Raw genomic sequence first — 20,723 nt, forward strand, 5'->3', positions numbered from 1 at the left:
ATTACGCAGCTTTTCAGAATTTTAAATCCTTGCTTGGTCTTACGGTTTAAACTCCTGAGACTTTCGGGGTTACTGTCATGATCCTAAGTCTGAGGTTAGGAAGTAGAGAAACTTGTAGGTAGGGTTGTCAGTTCTGGGTTAGGAAATACCTGGAGATGTTGAGGGTGGAGCCTGAAAAAGGGCGGGGTTTGGGGAGGGGAGGGGCTTCGGTAGGGTATGATACCATAGAGTCCACCTTCCAAAGCGGTCATTTTCTCTGGGGATGGCAATCAGTTGTAACCCCAGGAGATCTCCAGCCACCACCTGGAGGCTGGCAACCGTACTTGTAGGCCTCAGGAGAGGCTTCCTGCCATTTACAGGCCTCAGGCCTGGCTGCCATTTTCTATGGGTCTCTCTCTCTCTAGTAAAGCCCTAGAACCAGAATAGTGGTAGCCATTTAAGGCCCTTGCCTACTGTGGGGCTGAAGGGGTCAGGAGGAAAGAAAATTCGTGTGCGGGGAGGGAAGGATCCCTATGGAAGGGACGTCCTCTCTGTGGCAAAACTTGCACGGCCCTGCCTGCTTCCATGACAGATGCCAAGAAGACCCTGGCCTGTAATCAGCGGAAGACTTTGTATTTATAGTATACATTTTTAGTCAGTTACAGCTTGGCTGCTAGACTAAAACCTCCTTAAAGCGCCACAAGACTCCTGTTTATTTATGCAGCAAAAGATTAATTGGCTAACCCTCTGAAATTATTACCATGAAATGACCCTCTAGGGAAGACCTTCATTTTTGGGAGGGGGACTCTTCTACGATGGCCCTAGGGGGAGAGTTACTAGCGAGGGAAACAGCCTTGAAGGCTTCAAATCCTATGTTTGCTCCTCTCCTTTGTCACTTGGAAGGGAAGCCGGGAACGATCCCCCAGGAGGTTTTCCTAGCAGCTGGTGTCGCTTTGCGGGGAGAGAAACTGGCTGCAGAGCCAGCTGTTGCAAGTTGGAGCACCTTGGCGTTGTTTGTGCGGGCTTTCGGCTCTCCAAAGAGACCCTCCGGGGCTTCTCATCGGACACCTGCTGCAGCTGTAGCAGAAAAGGAGCCAGCAGGCAAAGCCACTGGTTGCGTCCCAACGAGCGGTACTGACTGCACCTTCCTTTTGCCCAGAAAAAGATGCTTGGAATTAAATACTCAAGAATATACTGTGAGGCTCCCCAGAACCTTAAAAAAACACAAAAAACAGCTGGCTGGAATAGACTCAGGGGGAAGGGAGGTTGTTTGTACGGCCAGTGGTTATAAGGTCACATCCCTGTTGGGCGCTCTGTGAAAAGGCCCAGAGCATCTGGCTACCTGTAGTTGAGCCTGTAACCCCCGAGATGCCAACTAAAACTATCTCCACCGAGCTTCAGAGTCAAAGAGAATTGCTAACTCCTGTTGTGATGACACCTGCCTTGAGCACCAGGCGTCACTAATGGATGGCTCTTGATCAGTTGTGCAAGGTAGTGGGATGGAGACTAGGACAGGGGAGTCCCAGGTTCAACTCCCTGCATGCCTTGAAACTCACTGGGTGAAACCTACATTGCAGGGTTCTTGATGAGGATAAAATGGAGGAGGGGGAAGCCATGGATGCCCTGCTGGGATCTGAGGAGGAAAGACGGGACAGCAGCAACCTGTCCATTGAGCCTGGAAGTTCTCCCCAATGGGTAGGGGGTGGGGGTTAGAACTCATGGCAAATAGCCTTGAAAGGCATTATTCGCCTGACCAAGACCGGTGCTCTATGTGCTTGAACTCTAAGCACCGTTTCCACAAAGGATGGAAGAAGTTAAAGGATTTGAACTCAGAAATGTTGCCTCTGGATTATACCAGCTGTTAGCTGCCTGTTCTCGGGGGTCATTCTTGAGGCTTCAGTTCCAAGCAATCTTGCTGGGCAAAAGACACACACACACACACACACACACACACACACAAGAAGCCATTCCCTGGGGATTTGAACTCACAACCACTTGGCTGTCTAGATGCAGGTTTTCCCCTCTAGGAAGACGAAAAAGAGATTGGATTTACACTCCGCCCTTTACTTGGAGTCTCAGAGCAGTTTACAATCTCCTTCCCTTCCCCTCCCCACAACAGACACCCCATGAGGTAGGTGGGGCTGAGAGAGTCCTGAGAGAACTGCCCTTGAGAGAACAGTTCTGAGAGAACTGTGACTGACCCAAGGAGGAGTGACTGCATGTGGAGGAGTGGGGAATCAAACCCGGTTCTCCCAGATTAGAGTCTGTCGCTGTTAACCACTACACCAAACTGGCTTTACTCCTACCGAGAGCTGTGTCCTGGGGGAATCATTCCAGAGACTCTGATTCCAGGTTGAGAGCTTAATACACCCAAGAGATGAAACCGCTGACCCCATGGCCAACATCTTTCCACACAGTGGAGATCCTACTGGGAAACTACTTCAGAGTTTATATTCCAAGCAGCGTCTCCAGGGCAAAACAGAGAACATCTCCTGCGGGCACATAAATGATTATCTGCAGCCAGCCACTTTTTCCACTACTGAATTCTTCCAGATGATGCATAGCCTGCCTCAAGGTCATCCTCCAATACAAAACAGCCTTTGCAAGCTGGAAAGGAATCTAAGCAGGACTTGAATGTGCCACTTGCTGAGCTGGCGTGTGTTTGGCCGTAGCTGTGTTTGGGGAAGCCACTGTGGAGGCTCACAAGTTCCACGCAAAGAAGTGAGTGAAAATCTGGTAGGAAGCTCGAATTTGGCACTGTCCATTCTGAAGACAGGCATCACCGGACTAAAGAAAGTCTTGGGAGTATTGGCCAAGAAGACAGCAGCCTGAACTGGTTAGACTGGAAGGAATGAAAAACAAACTCATGGGTCGAGACCCCATGTTTGTGATTTCAATAGCCAGATGGCTATAAAAGGACCCAAGACAACATGGTTCTTTCTCCAATTGGCGTGTCTTGGACAAAAAAAGGGAATTTTTTAAAAGGGGAGGATTCCTTCCAACACACAGCTTTATGCAGCTCATAAAGCTATTAGAGCATATAAGAAAAGAGCTTGGAAAGATCCCCACAGTAAGGCCAATGGGTCATGGTTTGTGTTATGTGTTAGGTCTGGAACATTCAAAGACTGGCTGAGCTTGAAGATCTAGAACTGGCTGAGCTTGAAGATCAAAGACTGGCTGAGCTTGAAGATCTAGAACAATAGCCCACCAGGACTCTGGAAGTGACCAGTGAGAAACTAATGTTATGCAAATAGCCTATTGTTGGGTGGGTGTGGGTGTGGCTTTTGCATGCTATTGAAATAGGGCTTTCTTTTAGTCTTGTTCCTGAAATCACTTAATAAAGTAGAGCTGTTCACTGCAAGGCGTCTTGAACCCAATATTTAATAGTTTGTGCCTGTTTTCATATCTTCGTGAACCTACAAGTTAGGATCATTAACTTAAGAGGGGAAATTGAACAAGGTAAGCTGTATGCAACAAAGAAGGTGGAGGTTGAAAGCAGAGGCTGACCTCCAGTATGGTTTGTTACAGCAAAAGGTAGGTATGAAGCACAGGCAGTGGTTGCTGATACTTAAGAATGGACCAGGCCTTTGGTGCAGGAAGAACCAGCCTTCAGCACAGAACCCCCCAAACCCCAAACTGGTGAAGAAGGAAAGAGAGGGCAAGGGCTCCTTCTCTGCTGCCCCAGAGGGTAAGATGAGATCTAACGGGCATAAGTTGCAGACGGATGGATCTCAGTTGGCTGTTAGGAGAAACTTCCTAAGGGCAAAAGCGGTTTGACACTGGAAGATGGTGGGTTCTTCTTCGCTGTGGGTTTTCCAGCACAGCCATCTGTTGGGGATGCCCCAGCTTGGGATTTGCTGCACTTAGCAGAAGTTGAATTCAGCGGCCTTTGAGGACTATAGGACTAATTTCTGGGATCCTTCTCAATGCAGGCATCACAGAGCAGGAACAAGCCACAAACAGATGGCTGCCCTGATCTAACTGGCCAGTGGATAACATGCTACGTCCACTCATTTGTATTCCTTTCGCCTGCATCCCAAGCCTCTGAACCTGGAAGAAGGATTGCTAACTGGTACCTCATGATGCTTTCAGCAAGAAGTTGTTGTTGTTGTTGTTCTTCTTCTTCAGTGCAGAATTGCTTGGAGGACACCACGGTGAACGTGGATTAACAGGAGAGTGCAGAAAGGGCTCAAGACATGGGAGCAAATGAGAGGCGGTCTTGTCAACCAGATTCCCTCTAGATTCCTCTTTTAGATTCTGCTGTTCTGCTGGGACAGCGGTTATTTGAAGTAGGTAGCAGTCCAACAGCTAAACCGCCCAGAGTGTTCCAAGAAGGCATTGCTTTCCAAACGGGAGGTGACTGTCCACCTTGACTGGACCAGTGGCACAGAATCACATGTCTCAGAGAAGACTGGCTTGAGAGGTACACCTCCGTGATTGGGTTGCCAACCTACAGGTGGGGCCTGAGCAAATGAGAGGCGGTCTTGTCATGGGAGCAAATGAGAGGCGGTCTTGTCAACTAGATTCCCTAGATTCTGCTGTTCTGCTGGGACAGCGGTTATTTGAAGTAGGTAGCAGTCCAACAGCTAAACCACCCAGTGTGTTCCAAGAAGGCATTGCTTTCCAAACGGGAGGTGACTGTCCACCTTGACTGGACCAGTGGCACAGAATCACATGTTCTAGAGAAGACTGGCTTGAGAGGTACACCTCCGTGATTGGGTTGCCAACCTACAGGTGGGGCCTGGAGCTCTTCCAGAATTACAGCTGATCTCCAGACTACACAGATCAGTTCCTCTGGAAAAAAATGTCTGCTTTGGAATATGGACACTCTACCCCGTTGAGCTCCCTTGCTCCCGAGGCACCAGCTCCCAAATCTCCAGGAATTTCACAAGCCAGGGTTGGCGACCCTGTTCCATGCCCTGACACTGCTCACCCCCACCTCCACTTTTGGCCTGATTTAAACTAGTACTACCGAAACAAGCTCCAATAACGGTGTAATCTAATATCACTCTTATCTGGGAGGCCCAAGCAGAGTCAGTTAATCTGTAACTGATGGTACCGTTCATTAACATCGGCCTTTTCAGTTACTTTGACAAAGGAGTGTGGAGGGGGAGGCACCTTAATCTGTGTCATTTAAAAAGTTCTGAGAAACAGCGCACTGATGATGGCATTACCAATGCCCTGACCTGGATAGCCCAGGCCAGCCCGATCTCATCAGATCTCAGAAGCTAAACGGGGTTGACTCTGGCAAGTGATTGGATGGGAGACCTCCTTGAAATACCAGCAGTCGGGAGCAGTGCTCCCTCTAAGCTGTGGAGTCTTGTGAGCAAAAATTCTACTTGGTGAGCTACTGGCATTAAAGTTGTGAGGGAGCGATTTGGCTACTGCATAAATTAGTTTGCTCTGGAGCCCTCCTTCCTGAACTAAGGCAAAAAAAGTGTGAGCCGGAGGCTAAAAAACTCTGAGCTAGATCACACTAACTCAGCTTAGAGGGAACACTGTCCCCAACCAACAGCTGTTAGGTTTAACAGCTGGTGGGAAGGGAGTGAAACTGACCAGAAGCGGGCTCAGTGCTTCCCTGTTCTTCCCCAGCCTCCCTGCTGCCGCAGGGGTGGGGGGACGGAGGAAAGAAAGAGAGAGTGGGGAATGGGAGAAGGGCTTGCCTTCTCTCTCTTTCCTTCACTTCCCCACTCCCCTGTCCCAGCGCTCCAGGCCCTGCCTCACCAGCCAAAATGTTTTGCCTACGGGGCTGTGAGGAATCCTAGAATCACAGAGTTGGACGGGGTCATAACAGGCCATCTAGTCAATCCTCTGTTCAATGTAGGATCAGCCTAGAGCATCCCTTATTGAACTCAGCCTTACTGAACTCAGTGGGACTTCCTTCTGAGTAAATATGCCTAGGGTTGGGGCTGTGAGGGGCACAGCTGGAGGAGATGGAAACAGTCTTGGCTGTAAGGTTGCCAGTTTTTTCAAAAAGTGCTGCTCCTGTGTCTGTAACAGCCGCTTGATCTGCAGGCTTTAGCGAGTGATAAGGAGGAGAGAACCAGGTGCATTGATGGGCCTGAAGTTTTTTGGAAGAAGAACAAAATAACAATGTAGATAGATAAACACCTCAGCTCCACGCTACAAGAATCTTCCGGTACGGATTTCTGTTGGTCCACCAGCTGTTAAAGGTTTCGCGGCAGCCAGGGTAGGGTGTCTCTCCCGGTGTCTTGGCGACCCTCCTTGTCCAGTCACTCTGTTGTGGCGCCAAGGGGACTGTGGGGAGGGAGATGTGACCGCCCACACACACCAGGTTTTGTTTTTTTTAAATTATTTATTTATTACTGCATTTCTAGTCTGTCTCTCTCATAAAGGACTCAAGGCACAGATTGCAAAAATTAAAAGCCAGCGATAAATATAGTACAATAAAAGCCATTAACAAGCTTTCAGCAAATCTTTAAAAGCACAACAGCATCCCGCTCATAACAATGTGTGCGTGCTAAGTGCTGTCAAGGCTCTTCTGACTTATGGTGGCCCTATGAATTAATGACCTCCACGTCCCACTGTTAACAGCCTTGGCTCAGGTCTTGCAAACTGAGAGCCCTGGCTTCCTTTTCTGAGTCAATCCACCCCACGCTGGGTCGTCCTCTTTTCCTGCTACCTTCGACTTTTCCTAGTATTATTGTCTTTTCCGGTGTCTCCTGTCTTCCCATAATGCAATGTTCCCTCTAAGCTGTGGAGTCTTGGAGCAAAAATTCTACTTTGTGAGCTACTGGCATTAAAGTTGTGAGCGAGCGATTTGGCTGCTACATAAATTAGTTTGCTCTGGAGCCATCCTTCCTGAACGAAAGCAAAACAAATGTGAGCCGGAGGCTAAAAAAACTGTGAGCTAGCTCACAATAACTCAGCTTAGAGGGAACACTGAATGCAACCAAAGTACGATATCCTCAGTTTAGTCATTGTAGCTTCTAGACAGAGTTCAGGCTTGGTTTGATCTAGAACACCACTTGTCTTTTTGGCGGTCCACAGTATCTGTAAAACTCTCCTCCGACACCACATTTCAAATGGATAAACTTAAGAATGTTCTCCTAAAATGTTCCATTTTACACAGTCTGCGGGAAGACTGGTGTGAGAGTTTTCCTATTTTTGTCAGGAAGGTTATTCCACCAGGTCATCCTGCAGCTGCAAGTGGAGGAGTGGGGGATCAAACCCGGTTCTCCCAGATTAGAGTCCGTGCACTTAACCACTACACCAAACTGGCTCAGGGGTGATAGTTGTTTTTCTTTCAATATATAACTACTGAGAACTCCAGCTTAGTCTCGCAGACCTGGCACCAACTTGCTCCATTCTGATTCGCAACCACACAAACGCTCGGTGTGCGAAAAGGAACCCAAATGCAGTCCCTGGGGAACCAAAGGGCCACTGGAGGAGGGTGCCTCTGCCATCCCTGTGAGCTGATACAAACAGTGCTGCTGCTTCCGAAACCATCCTGACAGGGCAGCCTCGTATGCAGGCGAAGCCAGCCTGGGCATTCAAGGGCCTGCTAGCTATTTATCATGCCGATATTATAGACTCAGACGGCAAATGCAAAGGACTATTGATTGGGCTGTCATGGGAGAAGGACGGCACGGGCAGGCGTCAATAAAAGCCGCTGGATGCCAGGCCCCCATCCTTCCGTAAATCACATCCACAGGAGTCAATCTCCCCCTGCCTGGCTTTAATAGCAAAACCACCTCTTTAATGGCAAATGCCAGCGGTCTCTAAATCACCCGGTGGAGGGCAAGGATGGAGGCGCGTCCACTATTGACAGAAATCGGACATGGAGTGGTGATAACGGGCTGGCCTGGAGACCATCAATCACCCAGACGGAAAGCGGTCCAGTGGCTCAGCTTTACCACGTAGCGCCACAGATGCAAGGGATATAATCCGATGTACCCGAATCTCCCAATCTGTCTCTGGGGCTCCCCTCTTAAAGGGTGTGCATTCACAAGACCATGGCAGAAATTCATCATGATGCTCTCAAAAACCACCTTTTCATTATCTCCAGGAGCTTGTGCAGCATAGTGGCTCAGAATGAACTATGACTTGGGTGCCATGACCCTGGTTCAAATCTTACCTCTATCATGAGCGCTGGTGGGAGATGTGGGAAGCTGCCCTCTCTCAGCTTCCTATCTGCATAATATCTTCCTATGTTACAGGATCATTGTCAGGACTGCAACCATGTGTGTGGAATACTTGCAAGCGCACCAGGAACACTGACTGTTATGGCAAGATTCGAGTCCAGTAGCCCCTGGACTCAGATTTTACTCTTCTGCTTCAGACACAGCTACTCACCTGAAGCTGAATATTATTATTACAGTTGGGGGATAATGTTTTTGTCCCCTTGGATGCAACTGGGCATTAGAAACCACCACAGCTAGAGAGATCAGAGCATGCTGGATAGCAAGGAATTGTGGACGGTGAAATTTCATCCTGGAAAATTCGGATGGTAAATTTTGCTCACTTTCTGCATCTCACTGATTATGGAAGGAAGCAGTGTTACCCGAACTGCCTGTCTCTGGGTTGGTGGGGAATTTAGCAAAGGAGACCAGGCTGGCAGAATGGAAGTAACAGGCAGGATAGCACACCAATGTATACCAGGGTCAAGATTCAAGAGGAATACTTCTCAAAAGGATCAGGACACCAAATTAAAGGAAATTGTTTTATTAAAACAAAAATATGTAACACACACCAAAGCAAACCAATAACACGATTAAACAAGGCTACAGAGAAACGGAGGAACTAGAGAGATAAAGGGAGTTTTGAGGCAATATTTGCCAGATCCAGATGTGCAGACTGTCATGGGTGACGATGACAGCACTGAGTCCCTGCCTGAGTTGGCACCGCAGCCAGAGGCGCTGGCATTGCCCGAGCCAGAAGCTGGCCCCTCTGACTCCTCAGGAGTTAACAGCTTGCCGCTGCTAGCGCCTGAGTCTGAAAACCCCACACCTGGCCCCGTAGCAGCCAATAAGGTACAGGTGCAACCAGGGAGCCCACCTGACTCACCTCCATGGGTGATTCGGCTGAGGGAGCAGCTCCATAGAGACTTAGCCACCCGCTACCAAGATACACGCTGGCAGGGAAGGCAAGCTCTAAGTCCTGAGTACTAACAGGAGTGGCACCACTGACCTGGGAAGCCCAGCCGGAGTCCTAGATAACTCCCACTCGGGTCCCCTCCTTTGTTTGTGATATGCTGGTCGTTCACTATCTTCCAGCATTGGACGACTTGTGTCACAGGCTGGGCTTGTGCTGAGAGGCAGAAGTCAAGTCCGGTCTGAGGTCGTTGCCAGGAGAGTCAGAGTTGAGAGCCAAATTGCAAGTCTGAAAGAGGGGTCATCCAAAGCAGGAGTCAGGAAGTCAGGAATCTGGCCCAGAGTGGGGGTCTGAGAACAGGAGGTCTCGTGGAAGCAACGAGTCGCCTCTGTGCATGTCTCTCATCCACCTTCAGCTCCTGTTCTCAGACCCCCACTCTGGGCCAGATTCCTGACTTCCTGACTCCTGCTTTGGATGACCCCTCTTTCAGACTCGCAATTTGGCTCTCAACTCTGACTCTCCTGGCAATGACCTCAGACCGGACTTGACTTCTGCCTCTCAGCACAAGCCCAGCCTGTGACACAAGTCGTCCAATGCTGGAAGATAGTGAACGACCAGCATATCACAAACAAAGGAGGGGACCCAAACTGTAAGTCTGGGGGTGCTACTCTACTAGGCGCCCAAGAGTGACACACAGAGCCGTGGCTGGGCACCCGTTCTTATAGGTCATAGACGGTATCCTGAGGGGCCAGGATGATGGGCTTGGACAAGAGAGTCTGGAGGGTTCCCAATCTGCGATGAATGGGTGTAAAGACACTACAATAGGTGTGATGGCACCTTAATGAGCGCTTCCTGGAAAGTTGGTACAGTGTTCATGGCTGATATGTAACATCATTAAGTTAATGTTTCTTGGATAACCTGGAGAATCAGGAGATGAGTCATAGGAACTGGAAATGTAGATGTAAAGAAATGCAAAGGTGGCAAAGGAGATTTGGCCAAGAGGAGAATTGCACATTGGAGAGAGACAAAGGGTTTTCAGAGGAAGAAGACGTACTGGAATGCTGATACTTACCTGGGGAAGGAGGGCAAATTGCACGTAGGACAAATGTGCTGTTTCAGCAGCCTCCAGGGTCCATGTTTTAGGCATGCTCACATGTTACATGTGTGTGTGTCCACAGACTGTCCACAGACTCAGGAGCAATGCTTTTTGAGGGACCCGGGGCTAGTTTAGTGACAGGCTGCCTTCTGATGCAGGGTATACAGGTGGGGTTACAGCAGGGTCAGATCAGATTGGAAGAGAAGAGATTGGATTTATACCCCGCCCTTCACTACCCAGTGGTGTCTCAGAGCGGCTTACAAACTCCTTTCCCTTCCCCTCCTCACAACAGACACCCTGTGAAGTAGGTGGGGCTGAGAGAGCTCTGACAGAAACTGCTCTTTTTCAAGAACAGCTGTGCCAGAACTACGGCTTGCCCAAGGTCATCCAGCAGATGCAAGTGAAGGAGTGGGGAATCAAACCCGGTTCTCCCAGATTAGAGTCCACACACTTAGCCACTACACCAAACTGGGGGGGGGGGGGACTTGCTTCACAGTAGTTAGCTTTCTTGAGCCTTCTTGATTGCTGGACAATCTAGGCCTGCCTAGTCTGTACTACTTATATCCTGGTTTTGTACCAGTTGACCTGTCATGGCATCCTCCAAAATCCTGGGTTTATTGTAGTTTGATGTGAGTGCTAAGAATACTGTGTTTGGAACCCTAAGGCATCTCTTGTCTCCTCCAAACAGCAGTTCTGAAGGGAGACAGAAAAGCTGTAGACCTTCTGGCTCTGTCCCACACATGGTTGCACATTTCCCCAGTACAAGGATTCTTCTTTTCACACCAGCACAAGAGGAATGCTCCTTAAGGGAAAGCACCCTGGGCTGTGGAACAGATCCTCGGGGTCCAACTCTACAAAACCAGTTCATGTTGTAGATGTGCCTTCAGGCACCACTTGTTCGGCAGGTACTTTTTCTCTGCTGAAGACAAGGTATAGGCTGAACTGGAAAGTAATAGCACGGAAGGAGGGAGACAAGGATTTGTATTTGGATCACACTGATACACTTTTAGGGGCAAAACAGGCATTTTGGGGGAGTGGCATGAATAAACCTCCCACATTTTAAAATATCTTAATAGCAACCAATAGGAGACAGCAATTTGGACGGGGACCACAATACACAGGGGAGGGGGTTCAACCCTTTCTCCCTATACCATTTTCCTAATGAGAACAATATCTTTAAAGCAGTAGAAACGAGCAAGAGTCCAGTAGCACCTTAAAGTAAAGGTAAAGGTTTCCCTTGCTCGAAAGCCAGTCGAATCCGACTCTAGGGTTGCGGTGCTCATCTCCGTTTCAAAGCTGAAGAGCCAGCGCTGTCCGAAGACGTTTCCGTGGTCATGTCGCCGGCATGACTAAACACCAAGGCGCACGGAGCGCTGTTACCTTCCCACCGAAGTGGTACCTATTGATCTACTTGCAATTTCTTGCTTTCAAACTGCTAGGTTGGCAGGAGCTGGAACTAGAGACGGGAGCTCACTCCGTCCTGCGGCACCCGGGTCTCGAACTGCTGAACTACCGACCTTCCACAGCCTGCAGTTCAGCGTCTTAACCACTTGAGCCACCGCAGCTCCTTAAAGACTAACAAAATTCATGGCAGGGTAGGAGCTTTCGTGAGTCACTGCTCACTTCTTCAGCATCTTTAAATCGGCATTTATGCCACATTGGAAAACACAGATCGCAATATAACCCTCCCCCCACCAGTGATATAAATTTCAGCTCTAGGGGGAGAGACAGTTTGCAAAGGGAAAATGGCATAAAAGGGAAGGGATCATTCTAATGAAGGGAGAGGGGGGAAGACTTTTTTTGTTGGCATACCCTCAGTAAAACTTTTATTGGACCTCCTCTTTGATTGTGTGTATCTGTATGTCTGTATAGTTTTATTGTATTGTTAAATATTTATATATACATTATCAGTTCTTTTAAATGATTTAATGCCTTGATGTTCACCATCTTGGGGACCGTGTTTGGGTAGAAAGGTGACCTATAAAGGTTTAAAATAATAAATAAATTCCCTTCTGCCGTGGTCCAGATCTGACCCACCTCCAAACCAGCTCCTAAGAACAAAGAACATTTGTAAAAAATACAGCAGGTCCATTCACAGCCAATGTATCTTCGCATCTCTTTTGACCCTCAATCCTTTATTTCAGTTTTATGATTCAACACTTAAGGGTGAATGAGAATTTGAATTCGCCTCTGTGGCAGCGAGTACATAACTTTTCTGCTGGTCATTCTTCCCAGCTTATCACTTTGGAGCCAAAAGGTGACGCCATGTGTAAATGTCACAGTGGCAGAGGGACAGTAAGACTCACAGAGAGTGGAATGAGCATGTGAACTCTTAATCAGGCTGGGACCTCCAGAATGGAAGATGGCTGTCAAGCCACTAGGCTGGTGCTGGGAAAATGTCACCTTCTCCAGCTGCTTCCCCATTGGTTGGTTGTGGCTGTCTCAGAATCAGAACGGTGCTAGAGCCCTCCTGGACAAGACCAAAGGACCCTCTAGTCCAGCGGTTCTCAACCTGTGGGTCGCGACCGCTCTGGGGGTCGAACGACCCTTTCACAGGGGTCGCCTAAGACCATCGGAAAACACAAATTTTCGATGGTCTTGTGATAGCAACGAAAATAATTTTATGGTTGGGGGTCACACCACCACATGAGGAACGGTATTAAAGGGTCGCGGCATTAGGAAGGTTGAGAGCCACTGCTCTAGTCCAACATCCTGTTTCCCATAGTGCCCCACAGGATGTCCCTGGAATGCCCCCAAGCAGGACATGAAGGCCGAAGAGCCTGTTACGTCTCCCCAGCCCCGCCAACGGCTGGTGCTCAGAAGAACATTTCCTTTGCACATGGAGGTTCCATTCAGGCATCCTAGCTAAATCATACTCTCCAGTTCTTAATTTGGGAACAAAGTGATACCTGGGGTTGCCGGGTACGACATGGGAGATACCTGGAGATTTTTTTGGTGGGGAGGATGTGATGTCACTTTTTCATGTTCTGTGATGTCACGACGTCAGCCTCGTAGCTAGGGACTTTTTTGGGAGGGGGCCTTGGGGGGCCCACCAGCTAATTAAATGAAAGCACAGTGCAGGTGGTAAGTTGGAGCACCTTGGGGGCAGTCTGGGAAGGAAGGGGCCCAGAAGAAACACTAGGGGGCTGGGTCCCGGGGGCCCCATGTTAGCTACGGGCCAATGTCATGTTCTGTTCAAAGGTCAGCTGGTGGCATATCACAATGTCGTTTCTGGTACACATTCTCAGACCCCACTCCTTCCTGTGAGGTCACATCGTTGAGAGCCACTGCTCTAGTCCAACATCCTGTTTCCCATAGTGCCCCACAGGATGTCCCTGGAATGCCCCCAAGCAGGGCATGAAGGCCAAAGAGCCTGTTACGTCTCCCCAGCCCCGCCAACGGCTGGTGCTCAGAAGAACATTTCCTTTGCACATGGAGGTTCCATTCAGGCATCCTAGCTAAATCATACTCTCCAGTTCTTAATTTGGGAACAAAGTGATACCTGGGGTTGCCGGGTACGACATGGGAGATACCTGGAGATTTTTTTGGTGGGGAGGATGTGATGTCACTTTTTCATGTTCTGTGGGCGGAGTTCAGCAAGGATGTGATGTCACTTTTTCATGTTCTGTGATGTCACGACGTCAGCCTCGTAGCTAGGGACTTTTTTGGGAGGCTCTGTGCAAAGGTCAGCTGGTGGCCTATCACAATGTCGTTCCTGGTACACATTCTTAGACCCCACTCCTTCCTGTGAGGTCACATCCTTCTTTCAAAATTTAAATCACTTCCTGCCCACCACCTTACATTACTTGTGGGCTTCCTACTGGGGCAGCATGCGATCCAGCATCTTGCACTAGGTGGCTAATGGCAGGAGATTACTTACCAAGGCCATCCAGCCAGGTGCAAGTGGAGGAGTGGGGAATCAAACCTGGTTCTCCCAGATTAGAGTCCGCACACTTAACCACTACACCAAACTGGCTGAGCCCCACCTCACTGGCAGTCTTTAAGCAGCGGCTGGACAAGCAGTTGTCAGGGATACTGTAGTAGGCTGAATCTGCATTGGGCAGGGGTTTGGACTAGATGGCCTGTATGATTCTGGAACTTTGTAGTGGGCAAAGTGCTGTCTGTATCTGCTCAGGAGCACTTCCAGCTAGCTTCGAATCATGTTTCACAGCTCAGCCAAGGAGCTGAGCACCACTACTATAGCACAAATGGAGGCCTGATTCCCTCCCCACCCCCTCCCCACATTGCCTCTTGCATATTGTTCGAGGAAGTGGGTCTTCTCTTGCTGCAGAGTCATGAGGGTTTTAACTCCTTGCTAGATCAATTCCCGAGCTGCGTTTCTGCCTTCCTGGGGGCTCTCCTGTTTCCACCTACCTGCCTTGTAATTGAATTTCACGCCAGGCTGGGCGCCCGCCTCTGACTAACATTTTGGCTGCGAATTTCTTTTCTTTCTTTCTCGCTCACTGCAAGGCCGCGACAGGGGAATTTTCTTTTCTGTTTTGTTCTACCTTCCATCTTCTCGGGCTCGCCGAGAGGCAGCGGTGCAGCGGCGATGGCAATCTGCATGATTAAATAGATTCGTTCACAAAACAGAAGATCAACGAGACGCGCTTTCCCCCTTTTAAATTGGGATTATATGAAAAAAATGTAATCGCCGCTCTCAAAGAGCTGACGGCGTTGTTCCGAGCCTGTTTCTCCCGTGATTCTGAGATGGCGCGGAAGACGATTTGTCAGAAGAATTAATAGAAGACGAGAGTTAGAAAGAACCCAGAGGCCATTTGGGCCTTCCCCACCTCAGATGTGTGCACGTGGCACAGCATGAGAAGTGTGCAGGGTGGACATGACCAGAGGACCAGTAGCACGGATGGGAAGGCGAGGATTGGAAGGGGGAGTATGGTTACCAGATCCCACAGGCCACCAGCGGGGGACAGCGGACATAGGGTTGCCAGCTCCAGGTTGGGAAACTTCTGGAGATTTGGGGGGTGAAACCAGGCAGGACACGGGCCTCAGTGGGGTGCAGTGCCATAGAGTCCACCCTCCAAAGCATCCATTTTCTCCAGTGGAATTGATCTCTGTAGTCTAGTTGGCAAAAAGCACAGGCTCCAAATGCCAGAAGGACCAATTCCTCCTTTGCATCCCCACTACAATCTCTTGCCCTGACCTGGATAGCTGAGGCTAGCCCACTCTTGTCAGACCTTGGAAGCTAAGCAGGGTCAGCCCTGGTTAGTATTTGGATGGGAGACCTCAGACTTCCCAGGAATACCAGGGGTATGCTGCAGAGGCAGGCAATGGCAAACCCTCTGGGGTCAACAGTGGGAGGGCTTCTAATGTCCTGGCCCCACTGGTGGACCTCCTGATGGCACTGGTATTTCTGGCCACTGTGTGACACAGAGTGTTGGACTGGATGGTCCTTTGGCCTGATCCAACATTGGCATCTCTTATGTTCTTATGTTCTCTTATGTTCTTATGTTCTAATGGCAAACTCTCTCTGAATGTCTCTTACTGTGAGAAACCTACAGAATTGCCATAAGTCAGCTGTGACTTGATGGCACATTCCTCCACCATCACAATATTTTAGTGCCACTGAGGGACCCTCTAAAATTAATAGTCTTAAATGGTACCACCTTTGTAGCTTGTTTTGGGTGACAAGGGCCAAAGAGAAGCATTCTTAGGGCCCCCTCCCCAAATTACAGAGCTCCATCCTGGTACACACTTGATAAAGTCTAGAAGAAGAATTGGTCTTTATACTCCCACTTTTCTCTACTCTAAGGAGTCTCAAAGTGCCTTTTAGTCGCCTTCTCTTCTTCTCCCCTCAACAGACACATTATGAGGCAGAAAAGAGCAAGAGTCCAGTAGCACCTTAAAGACGAACAAAATATGTGGCAGGGTAGGAGCTTTCGTGAGTCATGGCTCACTTCCTGAAGAAAACTCCAATCCTGCCACCAATTTTGTTAGTCTTTAAGATGTTACTGGACTCTTGCTCTTTTTTGCTGCTACAGACAAATTAACACGGCTACCCATCTTGATCTATCTCCTTGTGAGGCAGGTGGGGCTGATAGAGTTATGAGAGAACTGTGACTGGCCCAAGGTCACCCAGCAGGCTTCATGTGGAGAAGTGAGGAATCAAACCCAGTTCTCCAGATTAGAGTCCCCCACTCTTAACCACTATACCACACTGGCTCTCAAGTCTAAGGCAAAGCACCTTTCCAAAGTGCTGGAACTGGCTTTTCAGAGCTCAGGGGTAAGGTGCGAAAGGAAGCGGAAATACCAATGAATTTGTCTGTGAAGCCTTCGTCTTCTGTTTTTCTGGGATTTGCTTGCTTGGTTGATCTTGTTCATTATCTGCCCTGAGCCTTTGGGATAAGGAAGGCTGTAAAGTCCAAAGCAATGAAGAGGTTTCACTTTCTGTTATCTGTAGCTGGGAAGTGAAATTGACAAGGTTCGTAGCCGATCATTCTCCACTCTCTGACACAGAGGTGGATTTGTGAAAGGATTTTGCAGAAATGTTTATTCGTTTCAAATACACATACCCTTCATTTCAGAAACTCCCATGGTGGCTTACAAACCTTATAAATACAAATAGGAAAATATCTCTAAAAGCACTGGCAAGAAGAAAAACAAAACGTTTCTAGGGGGAGCGACAGCGTTCTGCAGAGTCAGAACAAGAAAATTATCATCCCAAGAAGATGCCTTCTGCTAAGTGAGTCAGACCCTCTGTCATGCCCCGTACTACGACTGGCAGCAACCTTCCATTATCTCAGTTTTTCCCATGCCTGCCACCTGACCAATGCTCCCGCTAAGCTGTGGAGTCTTCTGAACAAAAATTCTACTTCATGAGCTACTGGCATTAAAGTGGTGAGCGAGCGGTTTGGCTACCGCATCAATTAGTTTGCTCTGGAGCCATCCTTCCTGATCTAAGACAAAAATGTGTGAGCCAGAGGCTAAAAAACTGTGAGCTAGCTCACACTAACTCAGCTTAGAGGGAACATTGCACCTGACCCTTTTAACTGGAAATGCCTGGAACTGAATTTAGGCTGTCACCCTGAACTCTGGTCCATCTCCTAAAAGCTAACTCTAGAAGAAGAAGAGATTGGATTTATACCCCGCCCTTCACTACCCAAAGGAGTCTCAGAGCGGTTTACAAACTCCTTTCCCTTCCCCTCTCCACAACAGACACCCTGTGAGGTAGGTGGGGCTGAGAGAGCTCTTGACAGAAACTGCTCTTTTTCAAGGACAGCTCTTATCAGAACTATGGCTTGCCCAAGGTCATCCAGCAGGTGCCAGTGGAGGAGTGGGGAATCAAACCCGGTTCTCCCAGATTAGAGTCCACGCACTTAACTACTACACCAAACTGGCTCTCTTAGAAGAACAGGCCTAAAAAGCTATTTTTAAAAAATGCATCTAAGGCGCATTCAGAGGATGGCGGAAGACAGGAAGGCCTGGCGGGATCTGGTCCATGGGGTCGCGAAGAGTCGAACTCGACTGTGCGACTGAACAACAACAACAAAAAGGGTTAAACTGGGGGAGGGAGGGTTCAAAGGTATCTACATAAGCAAGGCAGATAAACTAAAGACCCTCTATCCTCCCCACCTTCTCTCTCTCTCACTCTCTCACACACACATCTCTAAACCACGGTAGTGAACAATATAACAAACAATCGGTTGTTCCTTTTTCCCTGCCTTGGAGGGGGCCCTCAAACAAGCTGCTTGAGGCAAACTGCCTGTCCCTGATCTAACACTAAAGGCTGGCTCAGCAGAGGGGAATGACAACTTGTCGTCGCCGCCCAGCAGGGTCATGGGGCAATGAGGTTCCAGCCCGGCTGACAGCCCCCCAAGGGGATGAGCCGTAGCCCCTCGCGCAGGGTTACTGGGGAAGTTGATTTATAGCAGGCAGCTCTTGTGGCGTTTGCACGAGCGATTCGTCTTTATTATCAGGGGCATCGGCGTGTCAGCTGAAGATTTGCATTTTGATTGCGTTTCCCTGGAGAAGGGCGCCGAACCTCCGGCGGCGGCTGCACTGAAGCAAAGAGGAGGCTGGGGATGAAAGAAATCTCCTCGCCAAATGGCTGTCTTTTGGTTTTTGGGCCAGCTGCTGTGCCCTGCCTTTCCACTAGGGGGTACTGGTGCCCTACGGAACAGGCGGGCCTGCTGAAGTGGCCCTTGTTAGCAATAGCCTCAGCCCCGCTCCAGAGCCATCTGCATCCTGGATCCCAAAACAAAAGCTGCCTTTTATTAAGGCCGACCAGAACAGCACAATGCAGTATGCAAGCTTTGGTGTAGTGGTTAGGAGCTGGACTCGAAATCTGGGAGAATCGGGTTTGATTCCCCAATCCACATGCAGCTGCTGGTGTGACCTTGGGTCAGTCACAAGTTCTTTCAAAGTTGTTCTCAGGAGCAGTTCTCAAGAGAGCTCTCTCAGCCCCACCTCACAGGGTGTCTGTTGTGGGGAGGGGAAAGGAAAGGAGATTGTAAACCACCCTGAGACTGACTTCTGGTAGTGAAGGAAGGGGTATAAATCCAGTCTCTTCTTCCTAGAGCAGAGGTTTCCAACATGGTGCCCACAGGTGCCTGCCAACACCTTTCTTGACTCCCGCCAAGTGCTTTTAGAAAGTGGGTGGGGCTTCTGCCCAGCAAGGCATCTGACTGACCATTGCAGATTTGATTGGCTATGCAGGTTTTGTTTTGTTTTTATGTTGCTTTAGCTGCAGTTGCCTCCACAGCACAAGGATCTTCTCTGTGCAACAGAAGATAAGCTACGGCAGCCATTTTGTGGTTGGCTGCACCTCCTGTGGCAGCCATTTTGTGGCTGTGGTGACTGTGACCGCTATGCTATACCAGAATTCCAAAGGTGCCCGCAGGCTCAAAAAAGTTGGGGACCCTTGTCCTAAAGGATATGGCCAAAGAGCTCTTCCTGGCATAGCCTGAAAAGATGTCTCTTCATTTTTAACGTCTAGCTTGATAAAGACTCCTGCGGAACTTGAAAGCTTGCATACTGCATTGCATCGTTCTGATCGGTCCTGTCCTGTCCAGCGCGAGCTGTGCTAAGCCAACGCTCTTTAGGTGTGAGTCAACCATGACTACTGAGTAGAGCTTAAATCATCTTTGTTTAACTTCACACGCATTCAGAAGATCACAATCAACCAGATAGCTGGGTGGAAAGTTACATCTTGTGATCTAGGTCAGTTCTATAGCCGCGGTGAGAAAGAGATGGGCTTCCTCTCTCCTTGCAGTAAGGGTTGATGGACAAAGAAACGGAAAAGAACAATAAAACTCCTATCTTTGCGCCTCTGAGCTCAGGAAATTGCTCTTAATGAGCCAGTCAGAGGGAAGCTTCTGGGACCCCTAACTGTGGACTCCAATTCCCAGGTACAACAAGTCTTAAAGATACAGTGCAGTTTTACTAAACTATAGATAACGCTGACTGGGGGCAGCACAGGTCCGAATAAAAAACGTTAAGGTGGCTTTTGTTTTCAGATTTCACTTTGGACCGAAACAGCTCTCTCCGCTTCCAGCATTTCAGATCCATTTCTCATGCAACATTGGGTTCTCCCTTTGCTGTGTCCACTTTCGCTCCATTTTATTTGGAGTGCAGCATAGTGTTGCCCTTTTCAGGCAATTAACACTGCTTTAGATAGAGAGAGCCGCTACGTCGTATTGTGTCTGCACCATTGTGGGGGGTACACATTATGCGTCTGTCCCCGGCATATGGAGCCATTTGTATGGAGTCTGACCGTTGGCCCATCTGGCCCTGAGCTGATCGCTTTAAGAGGCAGCCAGAGGTCTTTGGAATCCAGACCCTTTTAAAAGAAACATGTTGGGGATCTTCTGCAAACAGTGCGTGAGCTTTACCCTGGAGCTACGGCCCCTCCTGAGCAAGGAGGGAACATGGGGGGGGGGAGTGTAGATCAAGGCAAAGAACCACCCCCTGGGGCACGGAATGACTGGCAGGGGCTCCCCATTGACTGGGTTAGAAATGGCAGAGACTCCAGCTTGCCCCAGCAGCCAGAGGGGGCCTTCCTCTGGGGAACAGAGTGGGAGGGGGAGAACGGGGCCGGGAGAGAAGCCAGTGAGCTGCCCGCAGGCACAAAAAGAAAGCCAAGCCCTCCCTGGGGTCAGCGAGTCACTGCCAGATGTTAGGAGGCATCTGGCTGCCAAAAGACTGAAGAATTGGGGGGTGGGATTCAGAGTATCCAAAGCTGGGCTCCTGAGTCCTTTCCCCAGCTTGGCGGGAGGGTGGGATTGGTAACCTCACCCTCTGTTTTCTAAAAAAACAATTTCTTTTCTAAAAATTCTAAAAACACACCTTAAAAAGGATATTATAGCTTTGGAAAAAGTGCAGAAAAGGGCAATTCGAATGATAAAAGGGTTGGAACACTTTCCATATGAGGAAAGGTTAAAGCGCTTAGGGCTCTTTCGCTTGGAGAAACGACGACTGAGGGGTGACATGATTGAGGTTTATAAGATTATGCATGGGAAAGAGCAGGTAGAGAAAGAGGCACTTTTCTCCCTTTCTCACAATACAAGAACTCGCGGGCACTCCATGAAATTGCTGAGCGGTCGGGTTAGAACAGATAAAAGGAAGGAAAACCACACCC

General features: G+C 49.1%; 1 protein-coding gene across 1 annotated transcript in view; it reads left to right on the top strand.

Annotated features, from left to right (window-relative positions):
- Nucleotides 1-3,519: 3,519 nt before the first annotated feature.
- The window catches only part of LOC107118245 (O-acetyl-ADP-ribose deacetylase MACROD1-like), a 37,944-nt gene continuing 20,740 nt past the window's right edge, over nt 3,520-20,723 (top strand). Inside the window, exon 1 of the mRNA XM_015420546.1 lies at nt 3,520-3,667. Coding sequence (XP_015276032.1) covers nt 3,520-3,667 — 148 coding nt within the window. The remainder of the gene's footprint in view (nt 3,668-20,723) is intronic.

This window comes from Gekko japonicus, unplaced genomic scaffold (assembly GCF_001447785.1).
Source record: "Gekko japonicus isolate JY-2015 unplaced genomic scaffold, Gekko_japonicus_V1.1 scaffold713, whole genome shotgun sequence".
NCBI lineage: Eukaryota > Metazoa > Chordata > Lepidosauria > Squamata > Gekkonidae > Gekko > Gekko japonicus.